This window comes from Galeopterus variegatus, unplaced genomic scaffold, assembly GCF_000696425.1.
Source record: "Galeopterus variegatus unplaced genomic scaffold, G_variegatus-3.0.2 Scaffold55, whole genome shotgun sequence".
NCBI lineage: Eukaryota > Metazoa > Chordata > Mammalia > Dermoptera > Cynocephalidae > Galeopterus > Galeopterus variegatus.
The window spans coordinates 645,876-670,064 of NW_007726166.1; the positions used below are offsets into that span (position 1 = coordinate 645,876).

The 24,189-nt window shown below is 50.7% G+C and overlaps 2 protein-coding genes across 2 annotated transcripts in view; both read left to right on the plus strand.

Moving 5' to 3' along the window:
• The first annotated feature begins 1,749 nt into the window (after window positions 1-1,749).
• CCDC134 (coiled-coil domain containing 134) lies at window positions 1,750-13,068 on the plus strand. The gene is made up of 4 exons (XM_008574246.1): window positions 1,750-1,809; window positions 2,144-2,262; window positions 3,109-3,230; window positions 12,943-13,068. The coding sequence occupies exons 2-4, from the start codon at window positions 2,160-2,162 to the stop codon at window positions 13,066-13,068; spliced, it is 351 nt and encodes a 116-aa protein (XP_008572468.1). The 5' UTR covers window positions 1,750-1,809; window positions 2,144-2,159.
• Window positions 13,069-19,047: 5,979 nt separating this feature from the next.
• Window positions 19,048-24,189, plus strand: part of SREBF2 (sterol regulatory element binding transcription factor 2) — a 57,465-nt gene continuing 52,323 nt past the window's right edge. The window contains exon 1 of the mRNA XM_008574236.1: window positions 19,048-19,266. Within this exon, the coding sequence (XP_008572458.1) occupies window positions 19,179-19,266 (88 nt within the window). The 5' untranslated portion in view covers window positions 19,048-19,178. The remainder of the gene's footprint in view (window positions 19,267-24,189) is intronic.

Here is a 24,189-nt window from a genome sequence, read left to right on the forward strand (position 1 = left end):
CCTTAAAAAAAAAAAACAGTGCTAGTCACCACCCACTAAACTGATCTTGCGAACTGAGGTTTTTAACAACAAGGGCATAAAGTTCCAGGGAGGGCGCGTGAAAGGTGACCCGGCCGGCAGGGGTAGGGCCCCAGTGTGCGGACGCGCCCTTTAGGTCGGGCACAGACCCCAACTGGAGACTGAACTTCCAACCCGATCTTAACCGAGGGTCACGCGGGGCACCCGGCAGAGCCGCGGCGCGGGGTGTGCGGAGCGAGGATCCTACTGACAGCGCACGGGACGCTCGCCGGAGCCTGGAGGGGCGGGGCCGGAAGTGAGGTCAGCGGAGCGCGGCGGTCGCGGCCCGCGTTCATTGGTCGGGAGCGGGGCGGTGGGCGGGGCGGTGCCCGGCGGTCCGTAAGCTGCCGCTCGCTGGTGCTCCCGAGTTCGGTGCCTTTGCTGATTGCTCGACGGGGCTCCGGGCCAACCTGCACGCGAGGGCCCGCCGGCCCCTTCCCACACCGCCGGGCTTGGTAGGCGGTGGCGGGGTGCGAGGCGGCAGGCTCCCGGGGAGGGAGGGTGTGGGGAGGGGGTTTCGCAGACCCGGACACTTCTCCTTTCGAAGGGTCGGGGGCAACAACCCGGGCCCGCGACCCCAGGTGGCTGGCTCAGGGCCCGCCGCCGTCACGTCTCCTGTAGAATGGGTTCAGAGTCGCACGCCGAGCTGGGAAGGGCTCTGGGGACTCGCATGGCGGGAGTGGGATTGAGAGGCCGAAAAAGTGGGGGTAACAGTAGAGAAAGCAGGATCTCGCGCTCCTCCCCTCCCTCCCCCGCAGTCTACTTTTTCGAGTTTCCTTTTCCATTTCTCCCCCGCTTCAGTCATTGCCGGCTGTCTGTTACCCCCCATTCCCCCTCCCTCCCCGAGTTCTGCCCTAGCCTGGGTCTGATTCCCTTGAGTCTTGGGTGAATTTAGACAACTCGTACTATAGGCTTCAGTTGTCTCATCTGCGTGGGGGTGGGGGTTCTCCGGATGACCTCTGCAGCCTCTCACTGTCTGTAAGTGAGCCTCTCTCCCTTGGGGCAGTTGTCCTGGTAGATCAGTGCCCAGTTCTGATCTGAGGTGTCCTGTGCTTATTTATTTAGAAAGAGACAGGAGACAGAGCCCCTGGGCTTAGAGTCAAACAGATTCTTGCTTTAGCTTGAGAATAGCTGTGTGACTTTGGGTAGTCACTTCACTTTTCTGTGACTTAGTTTCTACATTGGTGAAGTTGGGCAGCTGTCATCTGAGTGGGAGGCCTCTCCTGACCACTTTATTTAATGTTGCACCTGACCAGCTCCCTCTCATCCTGTGTTTGTTTTACAAGTTTATTGATTGTCTTTTACCCCTACTAGGAACATAAGTACCATGAGTGCAGGGGTTTTTGTTTGTCTTACTTATTGTTGTATTCCCAGCTCTAGAACAGTGCCTAGAATGTGATAGGAACTCAATAAATAAAAGTGGAATGTGCCCGAATAGAAACATATATTGCACGTGGTGCCTGTGGTTCCAAAATGAGTAGCAGCTCTCTTTCCCCAAGACTATCCTGCCTCTCTTCCCACCCTTTGTCCCATCTTCCTTTCTGATAACAAAAGTCAGGAAAGAGGGTAACTCCAGAAGTTTCAAATCCTCTTTGACTGCTTGGGCCTTCTTGACCAGATATCTTCCTGGGAGGCCAGGATAAGGGATTGACAGGGAATGCTATTGACCAGTTCCCTCCTTTCCCAGGTGCAGTGCCTTCCAGACCTCCCTCCCTGCAACAGGGAGGAGAACTCCTTATCCCTCTTTTACAGGTGAGAATGCTGAAGCTCAGGCTGAGCAATTTGCCCAAGGTCCCCCAGTCAAGGGCAGGGACAGGGCTCCAGCCCAGAGCTCTAGACGCTGACCCTTCTGCTCTAAGCAACCCTGTGTTGCAAACATTTGTCTTCCTTCCTCCCTCCTACCATCCCATCGGTCTTTACTGTGTGCCTGCTGGCCACAGGCCCTGGGCTAGGGGCTCGAGCTTCAGGGCTTCTTGGTATTTGGAGGCTGTGCCATGTCAGGGGAAGTTGCTATTCACCTGTACTCTACATTTTATGTAACACCAACCTCTGGCTCTCACCCCATTTCTTTGGGTTACTGCTCTAGCTCCAGGGTCTTGGATATGGACTTTCTTCAGTTCCTGTCCTTCCTCTTTGTCTTGCTGCTCTCTGGGACAGGAGCCACAGGCACCCTGAGGACTTCTCTGGACCCGAGCCTGAAGATCTGTATCCTTTTGGTTTGGGGGTAGGGTTAATGAAATGTCTCTGAGGGGGTCTATACATGAGATCTCTCTATCCCAAAACCCCTTGGGGGATTCCAGGGATGGAACAGGCTACCACCAGAAATGGGAGAAAAGGTAAAATGCTTTAGACAGACCTTGAACAAGTCAATTCTTTTCTCAGCCTCAATTTCACCGTATATTAAATGGAGAAGGCAAGGCACATCTTTCAAAGCCATGAAGGCTCATTGAGGACTATACATATGCCTAGTACCTTGTGGTTGAGACCCTGGGCAGAGACTCAGGAACTCTGGATTACTGACCCATCTGGACCCTGGTGTATTGAGCCACCTCCCCTAGGTCAGGCCTGGGGAATACAAAGATGAGTCAGGACCAGTCCCACTTTGAGGCATCCTCAGGCCTAGGGGGAGAAAATATTCAAATAAATGATCATTGTACTCTATGATCAGTGCTCTGATGGATCCAGGATGGGTCAGGGAGAAACACTGTGTCTTGAGTTTTGAGCTGGGTCTTTAAAGACTAGAAACTAGGAGGTGAAGGTTCTGGAACAGTGGGTGGTTGTGAGAGATGGTGGGAAGACCACAGGGAAGGGAAAACAGGAGACAGGTCCTGGAAGGTTGAGTTCAGGCTATTGGGTGTGGAGTTCTCTCTAAACAGGACGAATGATACGTTGCAGGGCTGGTATACTTCTCAGAAGTTTGTTCCTTCCTTGGGGGGTCAGAGCCATGGGCATCCATAGCCATGCTGGTAAGGGATGGGCCCTCTGGGTCTGGACCACTGGATTGTCCAGGCAGGAATATTAGTGGCAGCCCCTTAACTTCATGTTGCCCAGACAGGAAGATGTTTGAGGTGAAGCGGCGGGAGCAGCTGTTGGCGCTGAAGAACCTGGCGCAGCTGAATGACATCCACCAGCAATACAAGATCCTTGATGTCATGCTCAAGGGGCTCTTTAAGGTGTGTGTGGGCAGGGGGCAGCTTATGACAGGCCCGCTCTTTGATCTGGGCACTGATGGATGAGTAGGAGTTCCCTAAGCGGATGGTGTTCAATGAGGGGAGAGCTGCATGCACAAGAGTTGAAGTGAGGTTTGAGTACATGGGGCTGGATCTGTGAAAGGCTCTGCAGTCACTCAGCCCAGGTGGGATTCCCTCAGGTGCTGGAGGATTCCCGGACAGTGCTTATTGCTGCCGACGTCCTCCCAGATGGGCCCTTCCCCCAGGATGAGAAGCTGAAGGATGGTATGGTCTTCCCAACCCCACCCTCTCCTCCCCACCACCCTATCTTCTCTAGCTGCTCATTTCTTCCTATTCTTGTCACTCTTTTCTTCCTTGGAAGTCCCCTCTTGTGCTACCTTTCAAGCAGCCCCCTCAGGCAGATGGGCACTTAGTCTTTGGTTATCTAAGCATTTCTGGGCTTTAGAGCCAGAGTCGGTGTCAGGGCCCTCACACAGATATATTCCTTTGTGCTATTTTGTGCTTAGAGCAAGGGAACCAGGGAGAAGCCTCTGCCCACTACCACTCCAGGGGCCAGGACAGGATCAGTAAGATACCACTCTGACCCTTCTAGTCGGGAAAACAAGAGTTGTTCCCATTTGAAAGAGAAAAGCCTGAGGCCAAAGTGGCTGAGCCAGTGGGGGCAGTTACCAACCCTCTTTACTACTGTTCTAAAAGCCCCAGTCTCCTTAAATGCTTTTTGTGGCCGATATAAAAAAATATGTAAATAAGATGTCCCTTCATTCCCTCCTCCAAGAATTTGTCTTCAGTGGTGGGTAAGTCCCCATCCCCTCCCTTAACTGGTTACATTTTAACAATAACACTTCTTAGATTACATTGTCTGAGAGAGGATGGAAGCAGCCCTTATATATTGAATACCATCTTTAATCTCCACTGTAACTATGAAGAAGGCACTATTTCCTCCCTTTTCCAGATGAGAGGACAAATTATTTGCTCTGGCTTTTTCCTCTGAACCAAGTTGACTCCTGAGTTCTTTGAGGTTCAAGATTATTCTGAAGCCCAAGGGTCCCTGTCCCACATGTCTCAGGCCCAACCTGGCACGTCTTTGGAGTCTGCCTATCTCTCTGGGTGACCTGACCAGTGCTGGTGAGGGCTTCCTGGGTCCTCTCTGGAGGGCTGGCTCTAATAGCAGCTGCCTCTAGGGCTGGCCATATAGTTATTCTTCAGTCTTTGGAGTCTGCCTATCTCTCTGGGTGACCTGACCAGTGCTGGTGAGGGCTTCCTGGGCCCTCTCTGGAGGGCTGGCTCTAATAGCAGCTGCCTCTAGGGCTGGCCATATAGTTATTCTTCATGCTAACCTGTGTCTGGGGGACTTGCTGCCATGATGGACATACTAACTAAACTTGGTCTAAACTGAACTGTTGACCAGAAGAAAGACATTAGTGGGAAAACTGATGAAATTCAAATAAGGTCTGTAGATTAGTTAATAGTATTGTATTGCTGTTGATTTCCTGGTTATGTCATATGATAACATTAGAGAAAGCTGAGTCAAGGAATTTTGTGTTGTGTTATTCAAGTCTAAAATAATTTAAAAATTATTAAGAACTTAAGCATTTAAAATAAAATTGAAAGAATTCTTAAAAAACCCCCCAAAAAACCCTGACCCGTTCCCTGGCCTCCTAACAGACCTGACCCTTCACAGGCACTGTAGTTGTGTTAGCATCAGTGTCCACCTCTGGACATTTGGATGCCATGTCAGGGGAGTCAGGACCAGCAAAACCTCGTCTGATGCATCAGCTTCCATATGCAAAATGACATTCCCGCTCTGGTCCCCACAGCAAACAAGTCTTCTGAGCAGCAACATGTGCCTTTGGACAGATAGACCTGGGTATGCTACTCACTAGCTGGCTGAGCCTCAGTTTCCCACCTGTAAAATGGACACAGCAGCCACATTTTCCTCTAAAAGGTGGTTATAAGGATTCAGTGAGCTGGTGGACATAAGGCCCTTCGCACACACTGCACATGTGATTGGCAGCCTGTGGTCAGTGGGCACTGTTCCCTTCTCCAATTGGTGGGTTGGTGGATGCCTCTGTTCTCTGGAGGAGGCCTGGGGCTAGCCAGTAGGCAGTAGGAAGCATCTGCCCTGGCCAGTCATTGGGGTCCTCTCGCCAGCTTTCTCCCATGTGGTGGAGAACACTGCTTTCTTTGGCGATGTGGTGCTGCGCTTCCCAAGGATTGTTCACCACTACTTTGACCACAACTCCAACTGGAACCTCCTTATCCGCTGGGGCATCAGCTTCTGCAATCAGACAGGCGTCTTTGACCAGGGGCCCCACTCACCCATCCTCAGCCTGGTAAGGACTGGCATGGGGGAGGTCTGGAAGCCCTCTTTCTGGTAGTGAGCTGGGAGCCTTGTATCTGCCTTTCTTTAGTTTGGCCTGAATGTCAGTGCTTGGTTTCGTTTTCTGTGATAAGCCTTGGGGGACCTTCGGCCATAGAGGTCCCATTTCAAGAGGTTCTGTGCTGACCTGAGGGTATTGCCTGACCCATATCTGCCCAAGCCTGGAGTCAGGCCCAGCATGAAGGGGTTGGCTCTCTGGTGAGCAGGAGGCAGGAGAAGGCAGAGGATGACTACCTTTTCCTCATCTGCAGATGGCCCAGGAGCTGGGAATCAGTGAGAAAGACTCCGACTTCCAGAACCCATTTAAAATAGACCACACAGAGGTGAGCTGCCAGGGGGTTGTGGCTCTGTCTGCTTTGCCTCTCTTGGACCATGGGAAGTCAGGCCTGCAGGGGCTGGGGGACTAAGGTACAACGTGAGGGCTTTGGACCCAGACATGGCTGGGTCTGCATCCAGATACTGTCACCCACTTACTGGAGCCTTTGGGCAAGTCACTGCTTCTCTCTCAGCCTCAGGCTCCCTGTCTGTTCTTGGGCTGTGGACCCCAGCTCTCAAGGACAGTTATGAGGCTATGAACACACCCATTCCAGTGCATCCCATGTCAAGTGAATGTCAGGGCAACCAGGGCAGGTCAGGCTACTTCTTCCATGCCCTTGAGCCTCTGAGCACCCATCTGGGCTTCTGTCCAACACTCCTGCATGTGCTGTCATTCCAGGGGGCTGAGGTGGGCTCTGAGGGCTGGAGGCTGCAGTTTGAGATGACAAATGGGGACATATACAGTGAAGGGAGGAAGGAATCAGAGGTGGCAGAGCCAGGAAGGGCTGCGTGGATGGCTGGAGGGACTGTACACATCAAATCTGTACAGTGGTGGCCCTGGCCCCTGGTGTAGGGAGGGGTGTCGGGTCTGTAGGGGCCTAGGATTTTACTCTGCTTGCAGGCTAACAAGCTAGCCTGCTACTATTTCATGGACATTGACAGAGACACCAGACTTTATTACAGTAAAAGCAGTAGCCACAATGTTGGTGTGATTGTGTTGGTTCCCCTTGTTCCCCCAGTTTCACAGGTGTGACACAGAGGGGCCCAGGCAGATGCTGTGCTACAGTGGGTTTGCATCACAGCCAAGGACCACCAAACTTGGGAAATTCACCACTTTTATAGTGACTGGAAGCAAAACTGCTTTTTGGGGGGAGACATTACCTCATCCTTCAAGGTTGCTCTCTGCAAATACAGTTTTGAGAAATGGCCCAAGTAAAGAGTGGTTAGGGCTTTGCATTCTTGTGTCCCCAGCAAGAACAAGCAGGGATGCTCAGGGTTGTGGCAAATTGCCTCCTCCAGTAGTCTACCCCAAACCCTCTTTCCATGTATTGGTTTAACTCAAATTTTCACATGAATATGCTGTTCAGTCTGAGTAATCTGACCAATAGAGGCTAGGACCAAGCCAGTTCAATTTGTCTCATACTTCATTTAACTAAGACTATTATCAACTGCACTCTAAATAGCAGAATGAGACCAACCTAAAGTATTGACCTCAAGCATGTCCTCCAGGGTCCCGGACTCAACCAGCTGTGAATAAATCCTGGGCGGACCAGTAGGTCTCACTTTAGACAATCAGGATATGGTTAAAACCTATTATCCAATACCTCCCACATAGGAGAGTTTAGACTGACCTGCCAATCTTTGATGTTGTTGCTAATAATTATGGTTTTCCTCACTGGGGTACCTGCCACCCCTTCTTGCAAGACTGTACCAGTGGAGGAGGGAAGCATACATAATAAGCTGCAATAGAGGCTAGGACCAAGCCAGTTCAATTTGTCTCATACTTCATTTAACTAAGACTATTATCAACTGCACTCTAAATAGCAGAATGAGACCAACCTAAAGTATTGACCTCAAGCATGTCCTCCAGGGTCCCGGACTCAACCAGCTGTGAATAAATCCTGGGCGGACCAGTAGGTCTCACTTTAGACAATCAGGATATGGTTAAAACCTATTATCCAATACCTCCCACATAGGAGAGTTTAGACTGACCTGCCAATCTTTGATGTTGTTGCTAATAATTATGGTTTTCCTCACTGGGGTACCTGCCACCCCTTCTTGCAAGACTGTACCAGTGGAGGAGGGAAGCATACATAATAAGCTGTGGGACCCCCTGAGGGGGAGTCTGACCCAGTCTTGGCAGGTCGGTGGTGGAGGCTGAGGGATGAATAAGAGTTGCTGGGTGGGCCAGCTGAGGGAGGACCTTCCAGGCAGAGGGATGAGCTTGTACGAAGGCTCAGATGCATAGCATACCTATTCATTTAACATTTAGTGAGCATCTACGGAATCCCAGCCCTTGGAAAGCAGGACTAGCCCTCTTCTCCTAGAGCAGCATTCTGGTTGGGGGAGACAGATGGTCAATAAGAAATGAATAATATAATAGGTGGTGACAAGGGCTGTGGAGAAAAAAGCAGGGGATGTGGTTAAGGAATGCCTGGGGTAAGGTAGGGGTACAGTCATAATTTTATATGGCTTGGACACAGTCTTACTGAAAGATCTGAAGGAAGTGAGAGAGCTAGCTGTGTATCTCGGGGAAGAACATTCCAGGCTGAAGGAGCAGCGAGTGCAAAAGCTGTGCGTCGGGAACATGTTGGGGGTGGGAGGCAGTTGAGGAGATGAGGTCAAAGTTGTAGGCCAGATCCCAAGACCCTCGGAGGTCTTTGTGGGGGGGCTTTGGCATTCACTCTGAGAGGCCTGGAGAGCAGGGTGATGGGCTCTGACTTACCACTTTAAAAGGATCCATCTGGCTGCTGTGTGGAACATCGTCTGGGGGCCAGAGTAGGAGCAGGGACTCAGGCGGGGAGGTTGCTGTGCTTGTTCATTTGGGAGGTAAAGGTGGCTTGAATCAGGGTGGTGACGGTGGAGCTAGTAAGAAATGGTCGGATCCTGGTTCTCTTTTGGAAGTAGTGCGAGTGCGATTTGCAGAGGAAGCAGATTGTGGTGTGTGTGTGTATGAGAAAGAGAGAGAGAGAGACAGACATTAAGGATGACCCAAAGATTTGGGGCCTGAACATCTGGAAAAACGAGGCTGCCATTTCCTCAAATGGGTAGGCTGAGGTGGGAGCAGACTGAGGGTTGGAGAGGGAGTTGAGTGTTTCTGTACCTGGTGAGCATCTGAATGAAGATATCAAGGAGGCAGTTGGATATATGATTTTAAATTTCAAGGAGGATGGAAGCTGGAGCGGTAAATGTGAGAGTCATGCCTATTAGAAGGGTAGGACGAGATCACCTGAGGGTCGGGCAAGTGAAGAAGCAGTCTGAGGCCTGAGGCCTGGGATGTGGCTGCAATTAGGTTGGGGGAATGAAGAGGAACCAGCAACCGCCCCCCAGAAGCTGTCAGCATGATAGTATCAAACCTAAGAGAGCGTAGTTTCCCTGAAGCCATGTGCCACTTGGGAAGCGTGGCGGCACTCCCGCCGAGGGTTCGGATCCCACATACAGACCGGTTCCCGCTCACTGGCTGAGCGAGGCGCAGGAGCAACACCGAGGGTTGCGATCCCGTTGCTGGTCCCGGTCCGGTACGGGGGCGACACTGAGGGTTGCGATCTGTTGCTGGACACGGAAAAAGAAAAAAAAAGAAAAAAAAAAAAGCCATGTGAGGAAAGCACTACAGGAAGGAGGGAGTGATCAGCTTGTCAGACACTGCCTGGAGGTGAAGGAAGATGAGGCCTGAGAATCAACTACCTGATTTAGCAACATGGAGGCCATTGTGGTCTTGATAAAAGCTGTTTTGGTGGAGTGGTGGGGACGAAAGATTGGATTTCGAGAGAACAGGAAGAATGTAAGTGGACGTGGCAAGTATGAACAGCTCTCTTGACGAGTCTTGCTTTCAAGGAGAGCAGACCGATGGGAGAATAGCTGCACGGGGATGTGGGCTCAAAGTTTAGTCATTTGGGAGATACTACAGCATGTTTGTGTGTTGATGGGGCTGATCCATTTGGGAGTGAAGAACTGATGATGTGGGGTAGAGGGGAGGTGAGTTGCTGGAGCCTCATCCAGAGGAGGAGAGGAGGGCTGAGATATGGTGCCATGGGGAAGGGTTGGCTTTGCCTGGAAGAGCAGAACCTTAACCTTGAACAAGAGAGGAGGTGGAGTATATGGGCACAGAGGCAAACGGGTTGGTGGGTGTGGTGGTGGCAGCTTGTGGAAGTTGTCTTGTGCATACTCATTCTATGTGAAATAGGAAGCAAGGTCATGGTCTGGGAGTGAGGAAGGGAGTGCTGGAGGCTTGAGGAAAAGGTATGTGTAGGAGAGTGGGAGAGTGAGTGGACCAGGGAACTGTCCTGGATTGCCAGGCAGCACGATGCTTGAGGTTAGCGTAAGGAATTTAAAGTGAGACCAGACATTGCGGGGCTGGAGTAAGCAGGAGGTTGGATCTATCCAGACCTGAGGTTTAGCTATGTGCGTGCAGTGGAGGAAGAGAGACGTGAGTGTTGAGGTGTATGCAAAGGAGTGGTTTTAATGATGGGCCACAACTCTAATCCGTGACAGGGGAAGCGAGACTGTGAGTGGGACAACAGACAGTGAAAAGGTAGTAGGAACAATGGATTATAGGTCATGGTGGGATCAAAGAAATGGTAGGGTTAGGGAGTTAGGAAAGATAGGAGGTGGTGGCCAGAGTGGAATGCTTGATGTTATGGAGGGTATGGTCACTGGCAGGGGCAGGCAGAGCACCATTGCTGGGCAGCAGCAGGAGATGAGGCTGGAGAGATGGGCTGAGGTCTGGGGCCTTGAAGGCCAAGCTTAGGAGTGTGGGACTCTATCCAGACTGGATAGATCTGGACTGGATCCAGATGCATTTCACAGAGCAGGCAATGAAGAGTGACTTTGGAGCAAAGAGGCAATAAACTGACAACTGGCACAACATGAAGGCAGCCGAGGCTCAGAGAGGTACAGTAATAACGTGCCTGAGGTCTCATAACCAGTAAATGATGGAGCCAGAATCGAATGCAGGCATCTACCTCTCCTGCTGTGCTCTTAACCACCATGCTGTGTTGGCCATCAGCATGGTAATCCAGCCCAGGATGGTCAGGTGTGATTGGAGAAGGCCAGGGAAAGCTTCCTGGAGGAGACATCTAAACTTAGACTTGATGGATGAGTAAACATTGCCCAGCTTAGGTGGGGAAGGGAGAAGAGAAAGGGATGGGCATATTTCTCTTCTGACTCATCTAGGTTTGGGCTCCCCTGGTGAGGCTGAGCCAGCTGGGGCTAGAGGAGCTGGGATCTCTTGACTTGCTCTTCCCCAGCCAGAGTCAGAGAGTATGGGGTCCTCTGTGGCTTGAGGAGTCTCCCTGTTTACCCCTCCAAAGAGGATCAGGATTTATGTGTACAGATAGGAGATAGGGGAAGCACTGGGCAGGGATGTGGGAGTCCTGGGGGCTAATTCCACGTGAGCCTCCCACTTGCTGTGTGACTTGAACACATCACTTGCTCTCTCTGAGTCAAGTGTCGTTTCTGCCATCTTCCTAAGGCATGACTCAATCTAACCTGTTAGGTAGATTACTCCACAAGGTGGAGCTCTTAGTTTGTTTTAAATGTCTATCTTAATCAAACGTTTGTCAAATTTGCCCTAAGAACAAATAAGAGGCATGTTTCACAGCATAGCTACCTGAGTTTGGGGCATGATTGTATTTTATATTCTAGTATGGCTCATTCATTTAAAAGACACACTGAGTGCTGTCAAGAAGCCAGGCAGACCCTGTGCTAGGGGCTTGTAGCATAGTGGTGAGTAACATCTGACACCATCTTCCTGTTCTGATGGAATGGGAGGGTGACAGGCAGGAAGTGAGTGAGCACATAGGACAAGCGCTGAGAAAGAATCAGCACAAAGTAGAAGACAGCACAGCCCTGAGGAAGCAGCCCTGGCAGGGAGTCAGGGCAGGTCCTGAGGGCAGCAACACCTGAGCTGGAGCTAATGTGTCAAAGGGGCATGGCTGGATAGAGATTCTGGGCCTAGGCCACAGCATATGCAAAGGCTTGGAAGTGGGAGGGCACAGGGACTCCAGGAATTGAAAGGCGGGGAGTGCGAGGTAGGGATGAAGAGGTGGGCGGGGTGGGCCTGCTCCTGCACCATATGGAGCTTTATCCTGGGAATCGTGGAGAGCCATGGGAGGGTTGTAAACAGGCGTGTGACACGACCGGATTTACAATTTGGAAAGATCTAACTGCAGTGAGGAGAATGGCCTGAGAGAGACCAAAGTGGATGTGGAGAGACTTGGGAGGTTCCTGGAGTCATGGAGGAAAGAGGTGGAGGTGGTGATGGAAATAGCAGTAGGAGAGACACTCAGGGGTCAAAGTGAGCCAGGCTTAGCAGTGGATTCAGTGTGGAGGGAGAGGAGGTGCCTGCTTGGGGAGAGGGGCTCCTCAGTTTCACCTAGACTGGGGAATGGGCACCACTATTCATCAGGGCAGGAACTCGGGAAGAGAACTGGGCTTTGGGGAGATTGAACCATGGCGACTTTGGGACATCCTGGTAGAGCTGTCAGGCAGCAGTTAGACATGGAGATATGAGTTTGAGTGGTAATTGACCACATAGGCTAACAGAAGCTCTGGGTTAAGTGAGGCCGTCTGGGGAGAGAGCAGGGGGTCTAGGACCACAGTTGCATGTCCCTACTGAAGTCCTCATCCTCCCTGTGCTCCCATCTCTTCACCAGCCATCCTTCTTTTCTTCCTCCCACCTCTTGTTCAGGGAGTTTGACCTCTGATCCACCCCTGCTCATGTGCACTTCCTTGCGTAGAGACCGCAACTTGTTCAAAGCAGCAGCCCACCTGTTGCCTATGACCTGCGCTGGCTTCCCTCTCCTCCTCCTGAAGGGTACGGCTGGCAGGGCTTCTGGAGTCTGTGGTTGTCTCAGCCACTCTGCCCTCTCACTCTGTTTCTTGTTTCTCAGATGCCCCATGCAGGGTCACACCTCAGCATCTGTCCCTCTACCTGGAATGCCCTTCTCTTCCCTCATGGTCTGTGGTTGTCTCAGCCACTCTGCCCTCTCACTCTGTTTCTTGTTTCTCAGATGCCCATGCAGGGTCACACCTCAGCATCTGTCCCTCTACCTGGAATGCCCTTCTCTTCCCTCATCCTGTTTGCTTGGCAAACTCCTGCTTATCTTTCAAGACCTACTGAGCTGTTTTCCCCAAGCCCATTTAAATATCTGGGGCTCCCTGAGGGCAGGTCCTGTGTTCAAGCAACTTTCCTGTCCCTACATCCTGCCAGCAGCCTAGTTCAGAGCAGACTCTCTGCTGCCAGCAGACTAAATCAGTCCGCTCTGCTCTTCCCCTCAGTTCATTCCCAGCACTGACCCTTTCCAGAAGGCCCTGAGAGAAGAAGAGAAACGCCGGAAGAAAGAGGAGAAGAGGAAGGAGATCCGAAAAGGCCCGAGGATCTCAAGAACCCAGTCTGAGTTATAGCCCTGGTTCAGCTCAGGGCTCAAGGGACCAGGAAGAGGCCAGTCAGGAGGAAGAGGAGGAGGTCATGTGGTTGTGGTGTAGTGGCATCGGGCCATGGCGGTGAGCACCAGCCCCTTCCAGATGGGGAGGCCACATTTGCTTGGCCCCCAGGAGCTGGATCTGAGCCCCTGCTGAAGGAACTGAGCCTCAAGGGGCTGGATCTCCTCCCGGGGCATCCCTGGAGGGTACGCCAAGGGGGCCTTTTGAGGACACTGTGCTGCAGACGTGACTCTGTGGAGACTGCTGAGGGAGGCAGGAAGGGGCCCTCCTGGTAGGTTAGGACTGCTGCCCCTCTGGCTGCTGCCTTTTGTGGGGAAGCAGCAGAACCAGGATCTGAGCCACAGCTGAAGGTGCAATGCCTACTGTGGGCCCCACTGTGTCACTGAGCAACCCAGCATACGCCCCAGTCCCTCTGCAGAGACACAATAAAAGTCAGCAAACTTTGGGCTGACTGAGGCTGGTGAGGGGGCTGTGAGCAGATCAGGGGCCCTTTGGGATGTGGAGACCAGCTTGGAAGCTGTTCCCACCTCATCAGGAGGAGCCCCAGGCCCTGGCAGGGCAGAGAAGCAGGAACTTGGCTTAGGCCTCCTGTTACTCCTTAGTACTATCCTCAATGAAGGATTAGTGTTGAGAGGGGACCCAGAAGTGTCCTGGGAGGATTTTGAGCCCAATAAGACCTTGGAATAATGTGATTTTCTGTCCTCAGATATCTGGGGGCAGTCATTGAACAGGCGTGGAGAAGTCAACTTGCCTCTTTGGCAATGCTGGAAGACTCTCAACTTCTGGGTGGGGGCTACAGGAGGAGAGGCTGCAGCCCTGCAGGAGGCTATGCTTTGGTAATGGCAGGGCTGCCCTGAACTGGATTAGTCAGAGTGAGCTCCCTGTCTCAGAAGGTGTGCAAGCAGAGACCCATGGTCACAGGACTTACATACTGACCCTGGCCCAGCCCTTCCCTTTCCTGAGGCTTCATTGGCAAAATGAATTTAATGATGTCTGGACCCCCTGTCTGGCCCTAATCTGCTTCTTTGAGGTTATTAACCTTCCCTATTGGCCAGGGCAGCAAAGGGAAGCCTGATCTTAAGGAGGCCTCATGGAAGGGCCCAGAACATCCTACACCCCATCAGTTACTCAGAAGAAGTAAGGGGACAGCTGGAAGAGAGCTGGATGTGGCTGGGAGGAGGGCTGAGGAAGTTTTCCCATCAGAACTGCCCACTAGCCACCCAGTCCCCCTCACTGAGCAGGGGAGGCAGGGGCCAGGTGGTGGGACTGACTTGGCAGACCTGGGCTCCATCTCCAGCACTGCCCCTCCCTGTCTGTGTGACCCTGCCACATTTCTGTGAGGAGTACATAAGATGGTGCACACTAGAGTTTGTGAACTGAAGGGCTGTACTATGAGAAAAGGTCAGATTCACTGGATTAGCTGTTTAACCTGTCCTGGTGCCAGCAGGTGGAGCTGGGGATCAGGACCAGCCCCTAGGCTCTTCTTGTCCTCTTCATGCTGGAGATGGGTGGTTGCTGACTTTGCAGGGAAGGTGCTTAACTGGAGAAAAAAGTTTCCAAGAACAAGGCCTGCTTGGCAGTGGACCTAGCTTTCTTGGGGTGGCAGGGATGTTAAAGGATGCCTCAGGACAGTGCAGAGGTGGTTCTAGCTTTGGCTGGGGGTCCCACTGAGTGACTTCTAGGGGCTTATCAGCAGGATTTTCATAATTTGAAACAGAGCTGGGGAACTGCGAAGTGATGAGGGAGTCAGCCCAGGGAGGTGGGAAGACCCAGACAACTTGGGACTAGCCTAGGCTCTGTCCCTTGCCAGCTGTTGTCATCAGAATCGGACACTTCTCAGTCAGATCCTTGGGTCCCCCATCTCAGAACGCCCAGGTGTTTGGGAGGATAAGAGCCTGTGTACATGGCCCTTGTAGGCAGAAGTTGCCTGGAACTTATCAGTGATAGGTGTCCTTCTCTGATGGTTCTTTGTTCATCCCATAGATTTACTGAGTGCCCACTGTGCAGAGCCAAAGAGAGGGGCCTAGTCTTATCTGTCTTCTCATCTACTCCATCTGGCACCTTCTTCCTCTTGGTCTCTTCCCTCCACACCTTCAGTCTTCTTCACCTTGTTTAATCCCATCCTCTCCACCATCAAATGGGCCCAAGTTTTCCTGACATCAAAGAAACAAACAGAAACTCTGTTCACCCCCCCTTTCCTTCCCTTTGCTGCCATTATTGATTGTTGTGGCCACTTGTTCCATGTACCCACCTTATGAATTTTACTGCAGGCAGAGCCCACCTTCCTCACCTCCCCTCCGTCCCCTCAGATGTAAAGGCTCAAGGGTACTTGTTTGTCCAGCTTCCCCTTGCAACGGGGATTCAGTTATGTAACTGTAGCTCCACCAACTGGATGTACCCAGTCTGTGTGGGAGTTGTGCTGTGTTAGTGGTGGCCGCAGGTACCAGGGGTAGCAGTGGAGGGGTGGTTCTAGTGGCCAGTCCACTGACGGGGTGCCCAGTGGTGGCAACAGTGATGTTTTCAGTGTGGTCTTAGATGTTACTGTCTACTGAGCTCCCAGACCTGGTCTGTGCACCCCTGGAGAGTCTGGGAGCTCCCTAATATCATTCAAGATGGGTTTCTCAATAGGGGCACTACTGACACTTTGGGCCAGATAATTTTTTGTTGTGTAAGGAGGGCTGTTCTGTGTACTGTAGGATATTTAGCAGTATCCCTGGCCTCTACCCACTAGATGCCAGTAGCAATCCCACAGTATGACAACCAAAAATGTCTCCAGACATTGCTAGGTGTCTCCTGGGGGGTGAAACATCCCTGGACCTCATCCCTTCTCCCTCCTTATCCCAGGCCCACATCTCCCTCTGCCCTCTCCATTCATGGCCCTCAGGGAGATGCTGTTGACAGCTTCTCCCACTTGAGATGATCCTCTCAGGCCATTTTCCTGGTTCTTGTCCTGGTTCTCGGCCCTCAGTCTGAGCCTGCTCCATCTCTTCTTCCCGATTCCTCTTTTCTTACCTACCCCTTAAAGAAGAGTTTTTTGACTTAGTCTTTCTTCTTCACTCTTTTTTTCTTGGACAGCCGGATCCTCTAACCTTAAAGCTGATGGCAACTGCCCTGTTACCTTCTGATAACCCTTATTGCTTATGTTTCAGTTTATCCAAAACCAAACTTATTTTCCACACTCTAAACTGCCGACTGCCCGCACACGCACACACACACACACACACTGTGTCAAACAGTGGGGTACTTGCTCTTGGTTAATCCATCTGGAAGGCTTCCTGGAGAAAGTGGTATCTGAACTGAATCCTGAAAGACTGGGGAGGAGAGAGAAGGGGATAGGAACTTTGAGCAAAGGCCTCAAAGGGGAGGTGTCAGAGGAAGTAAATGAAAAACCGTATGCGAAGTTCTCCTGTGACTTGTAGGAGGTGCCCAGTCCATGGTAGATATTAATGGTCAGCTAGTCCATTCCCTCCCTTTTCAGATGAAGAACCCAAGTCCTGAGGTATGACTTGTCAAAGACTACTCCACCCCTTAGAGCCGTCCTCTGTCCTCCCAGCCAGAGCAAGGTGCCACCAAGAAAAGATGTTCAGTTAGGTAGACTTGAGGGTCAGAAGGAAAATGTCAGTGTTTTGCTGAGGTTTGGGTCCAGTGCGCCACCATTCTTCCACCATTTCTACTGAGCCTTCATTTGTGCCCTCTCAGGCCACTTGGCTAGGCACAATGGCCTCTGGGCCAGTCCAGTTGGGAGCCATGGGAACAGCTGTAGAGTGGGAAGCACTGCCTGCCTCCCTGGCCTCCTGGTGCATAGGGCAGCCTTCTGCAGGGGGTTACTGCGGCTCTGGAGTGGGAGGGCACTGGACTAAAGTAAGTTGTATAGGAGTTGTTGCTGCATCCTGCCAGTCACACATCAGTGCAAGGAGCCCTGTGAGAGCTACTGAGGCACAGTTGAAGACTGACACCATCCAGCTCAGTGCTGGGTCCAAAACACGTCACAGGGTTCGGTTTTCTGTTTCTTTCAGGGCGAGACTGATATGATCTATGTCAACTTCCCTGCGTGTAAACAATAAAGAGAACATTCTTGTCTTGCTTTCCCCCAAAATAAGACACTTTCTTATTAGTTATACATGTTGATTACAAAAAGCAATTTAAACAATACTGAAATAGCAAGAAGGAAGTAAAATTCACCCCAAATCCCACCACTCCCATAACCACAATTGACAGCCAGCTATTGGGCCTTCCAACCTTTTTACCCTTCAGGTGAGCACACAGATCCTTATTTTTTTCAATTACAATAGCTACCTTTTATGGCCTTTTACTGTATGCCAGGACTTATGCCAAGTGCTGGCTGGCACAGCTCTTTCTGCCTCAAGAACGTTGTCTATGTCATCTGTCCCCTGGCTACACCAGACACAGTTCTCTCATAATTTTAGGTTTCATCTTAAATGTCACTTCTTCAGAGTCTTCCTGACATCACAAGTCAGGTCCCTTGTTAGTTTTGTCACACACATTGCTTTTTTTTTTCATAACTTGTACCATCATCTGTTATTTATTTTTGTGTTGAATATTTGTTTATTTTTCATTAGACTGGAAGCTCTCAGAGGGCAGGAACTGTTTGCTGCAGAGATGTTTCAATAAATTGTCAAATGAATGTACAAATCATCTCATTTAATCTTCACAACTATGAGGGGTGCTATTTTATCCCCATTTTAGACATGACAAAACTGAGGCTTAGAACAATTTCTTAACCATCCCAAGGTCACACAGTGAATTAGTGGATCCGTGTATGTGTCTGCCTCCACACAGCCTTGATACGGCTGCCTAAACAACAGTGACCTCCCACAGACTAGCAGGAAACTCACTTTTCCCATTTATCAATATATTGTGAAAGCCTTTTCTTGTCAATACTGCGCATAAGTTTTAATGATGCCATACTATTTCATCGTGTGGATGTAATTTATACAGTCCCTTGTTGGGCTCAATTTTTCCCAGTCACAGAGGACCTTTGTGATGAATGTCTTTGAACATAAATATTTCGGCACTTCTTTGAGCACTTGTACTTTTATTCCTTAGGATAAATTTCTAGACGTTTGCACGTTTGTTTGCAATGTGACCAGCTGCAAGATGGGGTGGCGTGAGGCGCTTGAAAGAGTGGGAATCTGTGGGTGGGCTGCATGTCAGAATCCCTGTGGGACTTTTTCAAGATATTTGTGCCAGGAACACCTGAGGAGGCTGATGGTGGGCCTGAACATTGGCATTGTATTAAATAAAGGTCTTCTGTGGTTCTGAGGTTCCTGGGATTGAGGACCACTGAACTAAGCACGTGGTCGTGGTCGCGGTATATGCTGAGTGCACTTGGACAATTCGCAGCCCGTCAAGCGTTCGTTGCCACCTTTCTAAGGGGGTTCGGAGGAGCGTGACTTGGATGATTTCTTTCGTCCCCGACTGTTGGGAGGCTCGGTTTGATTCTACCCTCCTTCCCAGGCTGGCAGGGCGGGAGCGAGGGAGGGAGGCCCAAGCTGAGAAGGTGACGTAATGTGCTCGCAGCCTGGGCCGGAGGCGGCGGGCAGTCGCGGGTGGAAGGTGGCATATTAACCCTTCAATCCCAGGCCAGTGGGCGGAGTTGCTCGTGGAGCAGATCCAACTGAGAAGGGAGCGGCTCCTTTAAACAAGTAAAAGTAGGTTGGGCTGAGGACTAGGCGGTTACTCCGCCTAAGCTCCCAGCCCGTGAGAGGCGGGGCCTCACTATGCAAATCTGAGCTGCTGATCGATGACGTACCATCACCCCACGCGCCGCTTCGCGCGTCGATTGGCTGAGACGAGCCTGGTCCCATTGACAACAAACAAGCGGGCGCTGCGGCTGGGGGCGGGGCCGCAGAGGGTGCGGGTGGGGCGGGGGAATCCCACCCCGCCCCTTCCGCGCGGCGCCGGGGCTCAGCGCAAACATGGCCGCGGCTGGCGCTGGCCGGTGAGGCGGTACCGGGCGGGGGCTGTCGGGTGTCATGGGCGGTGGCAGCGGCACCAACCACGCGTCTACCTGAGCGGAACCGCAGGGAGGCCTCTGCGCCGACCCGGGGATGGACGAGAGCAGCGAGCTGGGCGGTCTGGAGACCATGGAGACCCTCACAGAGCTGGGCGACGAGCTGACTCTGGGAGACATCGACGGTGAGTGGTGGGTGGCGGGGAGGGCGGGGAGGAAGGGGTTACGGCGGTGTGCGCGGGTGCGTGTGCGCCCATCCCCGGACAGCCCCGGCTTGCGCGGAAAGGTCGCCCTGGCGGTCCCCAACGCTTCTGGAGCGATAGGTCTGCGCCCCGGCCCGGCCGCTCCGGAGGCCGTAGCATCTGCGACGCCGCAGGGCTGGGAGCGGAGCGGGGGTCGCGGGTCCCAGAGCGCGGGGCCGGGGGCGTCGCTGGGAGTGGCCTGAGGAGAGCGCGTGGCCGCCACCTTTCTCGCGCGCCCACACTGGCTGCCATTCGTCCTGCTCTCCCGTCGCCGGGGGCCCCGCGTCGCACCTGTCGCTCCTTGCCCGGCCGCGGGGGCGGCTTTGGGATTCCCCAGACAGGGCCCCAGGTTCCTCTCCCCCAACCCCAGGTCTTCCTGTGATTGACCGACGGCTGGTCGCCGGGCGCCTCGGGAAACTTTGGGAAACGGCTGCAAAAGCAAGTTGAGGGAGTGAGCGGTGGCGGCGGAGTGTGGACGCATCTCTCCGGGATGAACACCCGGGCGTTTCTCCTGTCGCGCTGCAAAGGGAGTTCAGTTGTGGCCCCTCGGGTACTGGCTGGGTAGCGGTTGGCCTTTGTTCAGCGGCCTTAACAGCGGAGTGGAGGAGCTGGAAGGAGCCCAGGGATCCTCTCTTGCAATGCTGTCATTTTGTGACTGTGGGAACCAAGGTTTGGAGAGGGTCAGCGACTTGCCCAAGGTCACCTAGCTGTTTACAGAGCCTGTTTCTTCCTGTTCCTGAGCCAGTATTGGTTTCTTTCCACCTCACGTTTAGGGACGAGGAGTCCAATAAATAGGATAGTAATCTTAATGGTAATTTAATAGTTGGGCTCTTCTAGCCCCCAGGTACTTCTTATTATTTCACTTATTCTCACAACAATCTTGTGAGATAGATATTCTTGTTCCTATTTTATAGGAGACTTAGGCCAGATGTTAACTTGTCTAAGGTTACTCACCTTAGAGAAGACAAAACCCATGCACTTGAGCAGTTAATTCAGGTTCGTTGTGCTTTTCAGTTACAAAATGCTTTTGCATCTAGGATCTCACTACAGCCTTGCAGGCAAGTGTGATAGCTTCATCCCCATTGTGCAGGTGAAGAAACAGAGGCAGCAGAAGATGCCTAATTAAAAAGAATCTGTTTGGGGCTGGCCCATGGCTCACTTGGGAGAGTGTGGTACTGATAACACCAAGGCCACGGGTTAAGATCCCCTTACTGGTCATCTTTAAAAAAAAAAAAGAATGCCATTTTTCCATTTTGCTTTTGTAACATTTATCCCCTTAGCTTGTCCTTGCTTTCCATTTTGGTCATCTGGGCAGTGTGGTAAGACCTTCACTGAAACCCCTCTGCTAACCACAGACTCTTCCACTAAGTGCTCCTGAATACAGAGATGTGTTGACAAATGTGGGGTATGGTGGGTTCTTGGAACATAAGAATGGCAGTTAACATGTTTTGAGCATTTAAGTGCCAGGCCCTGTGTTAAGCACTCATACATGTTCTCAGTCCTCATAACAACACTATCAGGTAGAGATGACCATTATACTAGTCATCTCCCTCTCACAGATCCTGAAACTGAGGCCCAGGGTGGTTCATTAACTTACCCAAGGTTACACAGCCGGTAAAAAGTATGTCCAAAGCTGCTTACCAGAAGGGGCACAAAAAGAAATTCATGTGCATTTTGCATTCCTATTCCATGGTTGATCCCTATTCGTCTTAATTTGTAATGTGTTAAATTACCTTGTGGTTAATATTAACTTTTATCCTCATAGATTTCTGAATAAAGTGTCTACTCTGGAAACTACCACAGTGGTTTCACAGGTTCTTCTGCCAGGTTTGGGAAAAGTGGTTCGCTGTCTTCAGTTGGTCAACAAATATTCCATTGCAGGCTGGTTACTGAGCTGCAAGGAACCATGAAAGATAGAATTGTATGGCCTCATGGAGCTTGAGATGAGTAACAAACCGTAGTGCTGAGTATAGAACAGTTTACGATTGCACAGGGCAGTAAGTGAAAGTCAACAGTGAGGGAGCTTGGTAAAGGCTGGCTTAATAGGAAGACCATACCAAGGAGGTAGCCCTTGATGTGGGCCTTGGAGGACAAGAAGGGTTGGGATGGTTGAAGGCCAATGGTCTGCAGATACAAGTATCCCTTGATACTCACTCATCTGTCCCCCTTCCAGGATGTTAGCTTCCTGGGGGCAGGGACCTTAGTTTTGTTCACACAGAATTCTTTGCACCTAGAACAGTTCCTGGCACAGTAAGAGTGACCACTAAGTATTTGTGGAAGGCCTGAATGAATCCAGTGACCTTGGGCTGGGCAGGATACTAAGTCATACCGGTCATAGTCTTTGGAGGTGGATTAGATCATGGTTGGCCAACCCACCTGCTGCTAGGAGCCAAGCAGGAAAGGAAGAGGAGAGACTGTGAATGGGAGTAGATTTACTTCCTATGTATGTATATGGTGGGGATAAGGGTTACTTGCAAGCTTGAGAACTCATGCCTGCCTCCAGGAGGTACAGGCAGGCAGGAATCCTACATTCAACAGTCTGCTCTGCTCCAACCCATCGGTACCCTTTGGGGGTATGGCCCAAGGAGACCACATCCATTCACTCACAAAGCACATCTCTTGAGTGGCTTCTAAATAGCCCCACAGTGGACAGAGTGCTGAGGATAGCTTTGAACCAGACAGACAAGGTCTCTTTTCTCTCAGAGAGCTTAATTTCTTGGTGGAGGAAACACAGTTATGTAAAATAAAAGAACAGTTTTGGCAGGGTGCTTTGAAAAAAAATTAAATGAGATCACAGTGTAGAGAATGACTGGGATAGCCTACTTTAGACTAGGATAGTCCAGGGAAGATTTTAGATTAGGATAGTCTATGGAAGCTTCTTGAAAAAGGTATCAGTGTCTCTTTTTCAAGAGATGCCCAAGTCTGGATTTTTATTTGAAATCTCTAGATTTTTAAATGTTGGCCCAATTCTTTTTAGAAACAACCCAACAAAGCATGTATGCTAGCAGCAGAATATTCATTGTCCTAGGCCCTCAGGTCTCTTGTTACAGAATAGCCACACCACTTCCTTTTGTGGTATATGTCTGTATTTTGATCTGTAAGCCAGGCCTTTAGGAGGGACAGAGAGGTGAGATCCATTTCCACTGGAATCAGGAGAGCTATAGTCATGGAGGTGACCTTTTTTCTAGGTCCAAAGGGTGGGTGGCAGGAGTAGCATGATGAGCATGTGGAAGAAGGACTGAGGTGCCTTAGAAATAAAAACTAATATAGCTTTCTTGGAATATACAGCATGTGTAAGGAAACAGTAGAAATGAGATCTGAGAAGTGAGTTGGAGCCAAATTGTGCTCCAGACACAGATGTTTTGTGGAATGTAGGGAGGGAATTGTTGAAGATTTTCAAACGGGGGGATGACATTATTCATGGGTTTTCAGGAAACTTAACTGTGGTGATAGGCAAGGAAGATTGGAGGCAGGGAGACCAATTAGGAGGAAACTGCAATCATGATACTAAGAGGGTGGGGGGATTTGGATAGGAATTGGCTGTCATGCAAGATGCTGGACTTGACAGGACATGGCCCCAGTGAAGGCTTGGCCCTGAAGGCAGAACAGAGGTGGAATTGAGATCCCATTAAGGCTTTGAGCCTGTGGTATTGGGTGAGTTAAGAAGCTAGCAGGAAGAGCTGGTTTGGGGAGATGATGAAAATTTCTCTTAAATGGGTTGGAATTGAGGTGCCTGGGAGTCATCCAGTAGGAGATGGGAGGCAGATACCCAGGAGAAGGTTAAAATGGGGGATGGAGATTGAGGAACAGTCACTGTTCATGAGTTGAAGATAGAGGTGAGAGGAGAGAACTGGGAGGTTTGAGGTCAGGAAAGTGTAATAAACTAAGAAGAGGTGAGCTTTTCAAGGAGCGGTCATATGGTGGAAACAGTGCTGCAGAGGATAGCAAGGATGTCAAGGCCATGAAAGAAGTCATGCGATTTTTCAATTAGGAGATTGACCTTTGACAGCAGGCAGATGAGGGTGTCCAAGGCTAGATAAAGCTGGAAGGAGTCAGGAGTGGGTGATGGTCAAGTAGAGGCAGTTGTTCTCTTTGGAGAAGGTTAAAGAAGTTTTTCAATGAGCTAATCTACTTTCTGTCTTTATGGGTTTCCCTATTCTGGACATTTCATAAATGAAATCAGACAGTATATGGCTTCTTTCACTTAGCATAATGTCGTGCAGGTTCATCATGTTGCAGTATGGTGTTCCATTGTATGCACATTTTGTTTATCCACTCATCAGCTGATGGACATTTGGGCTGTTTCCACTTTTTGGCTATTGTAAATGAAGCTGCTGTGAACATTTGTGTACAAGTTTTTGCATGGACAAACGTGTTCATTTCTCTTGGGTAGATTTTCTACATTTTTATTGTTTGTATATACCTAGGACTTACAATAATAGCCCCATGTATTCATTTGCTTAGTTTCCATGTTCTTGTAACTAATTCAGCCCTAACTCTTGTAACAAACTCTCAGTGTGCTGGTCAGTTCCTTTCTTTCCTGGAGCCCTCCCTTTTTTTTGCTCCATGTGATGGTTGTTGTTCAGGTCTGCTCTTCTGCACTTCTCTTGGGACTTATTTCATCATCACGCTTGGGGGTGGGGGTGGGGGGTTGAAGCTCCTCTTCCCTAGTTCTTGTCTTTTTACTCTCTTGTTTTGATGGAGCACATCCTCCAGTAGCTTCCTGAGAAAGAATACATTGGAGGTGAAATTTTTGAGCCTTTGCTTGTTTAAAAAATCTTCATTCTAACCTTACTCCAATTTGATGGTTTGGTTGAGTTTAGAATTTTAGGTTAGACATAATTTTATATTGGAATTTTGAGGGCA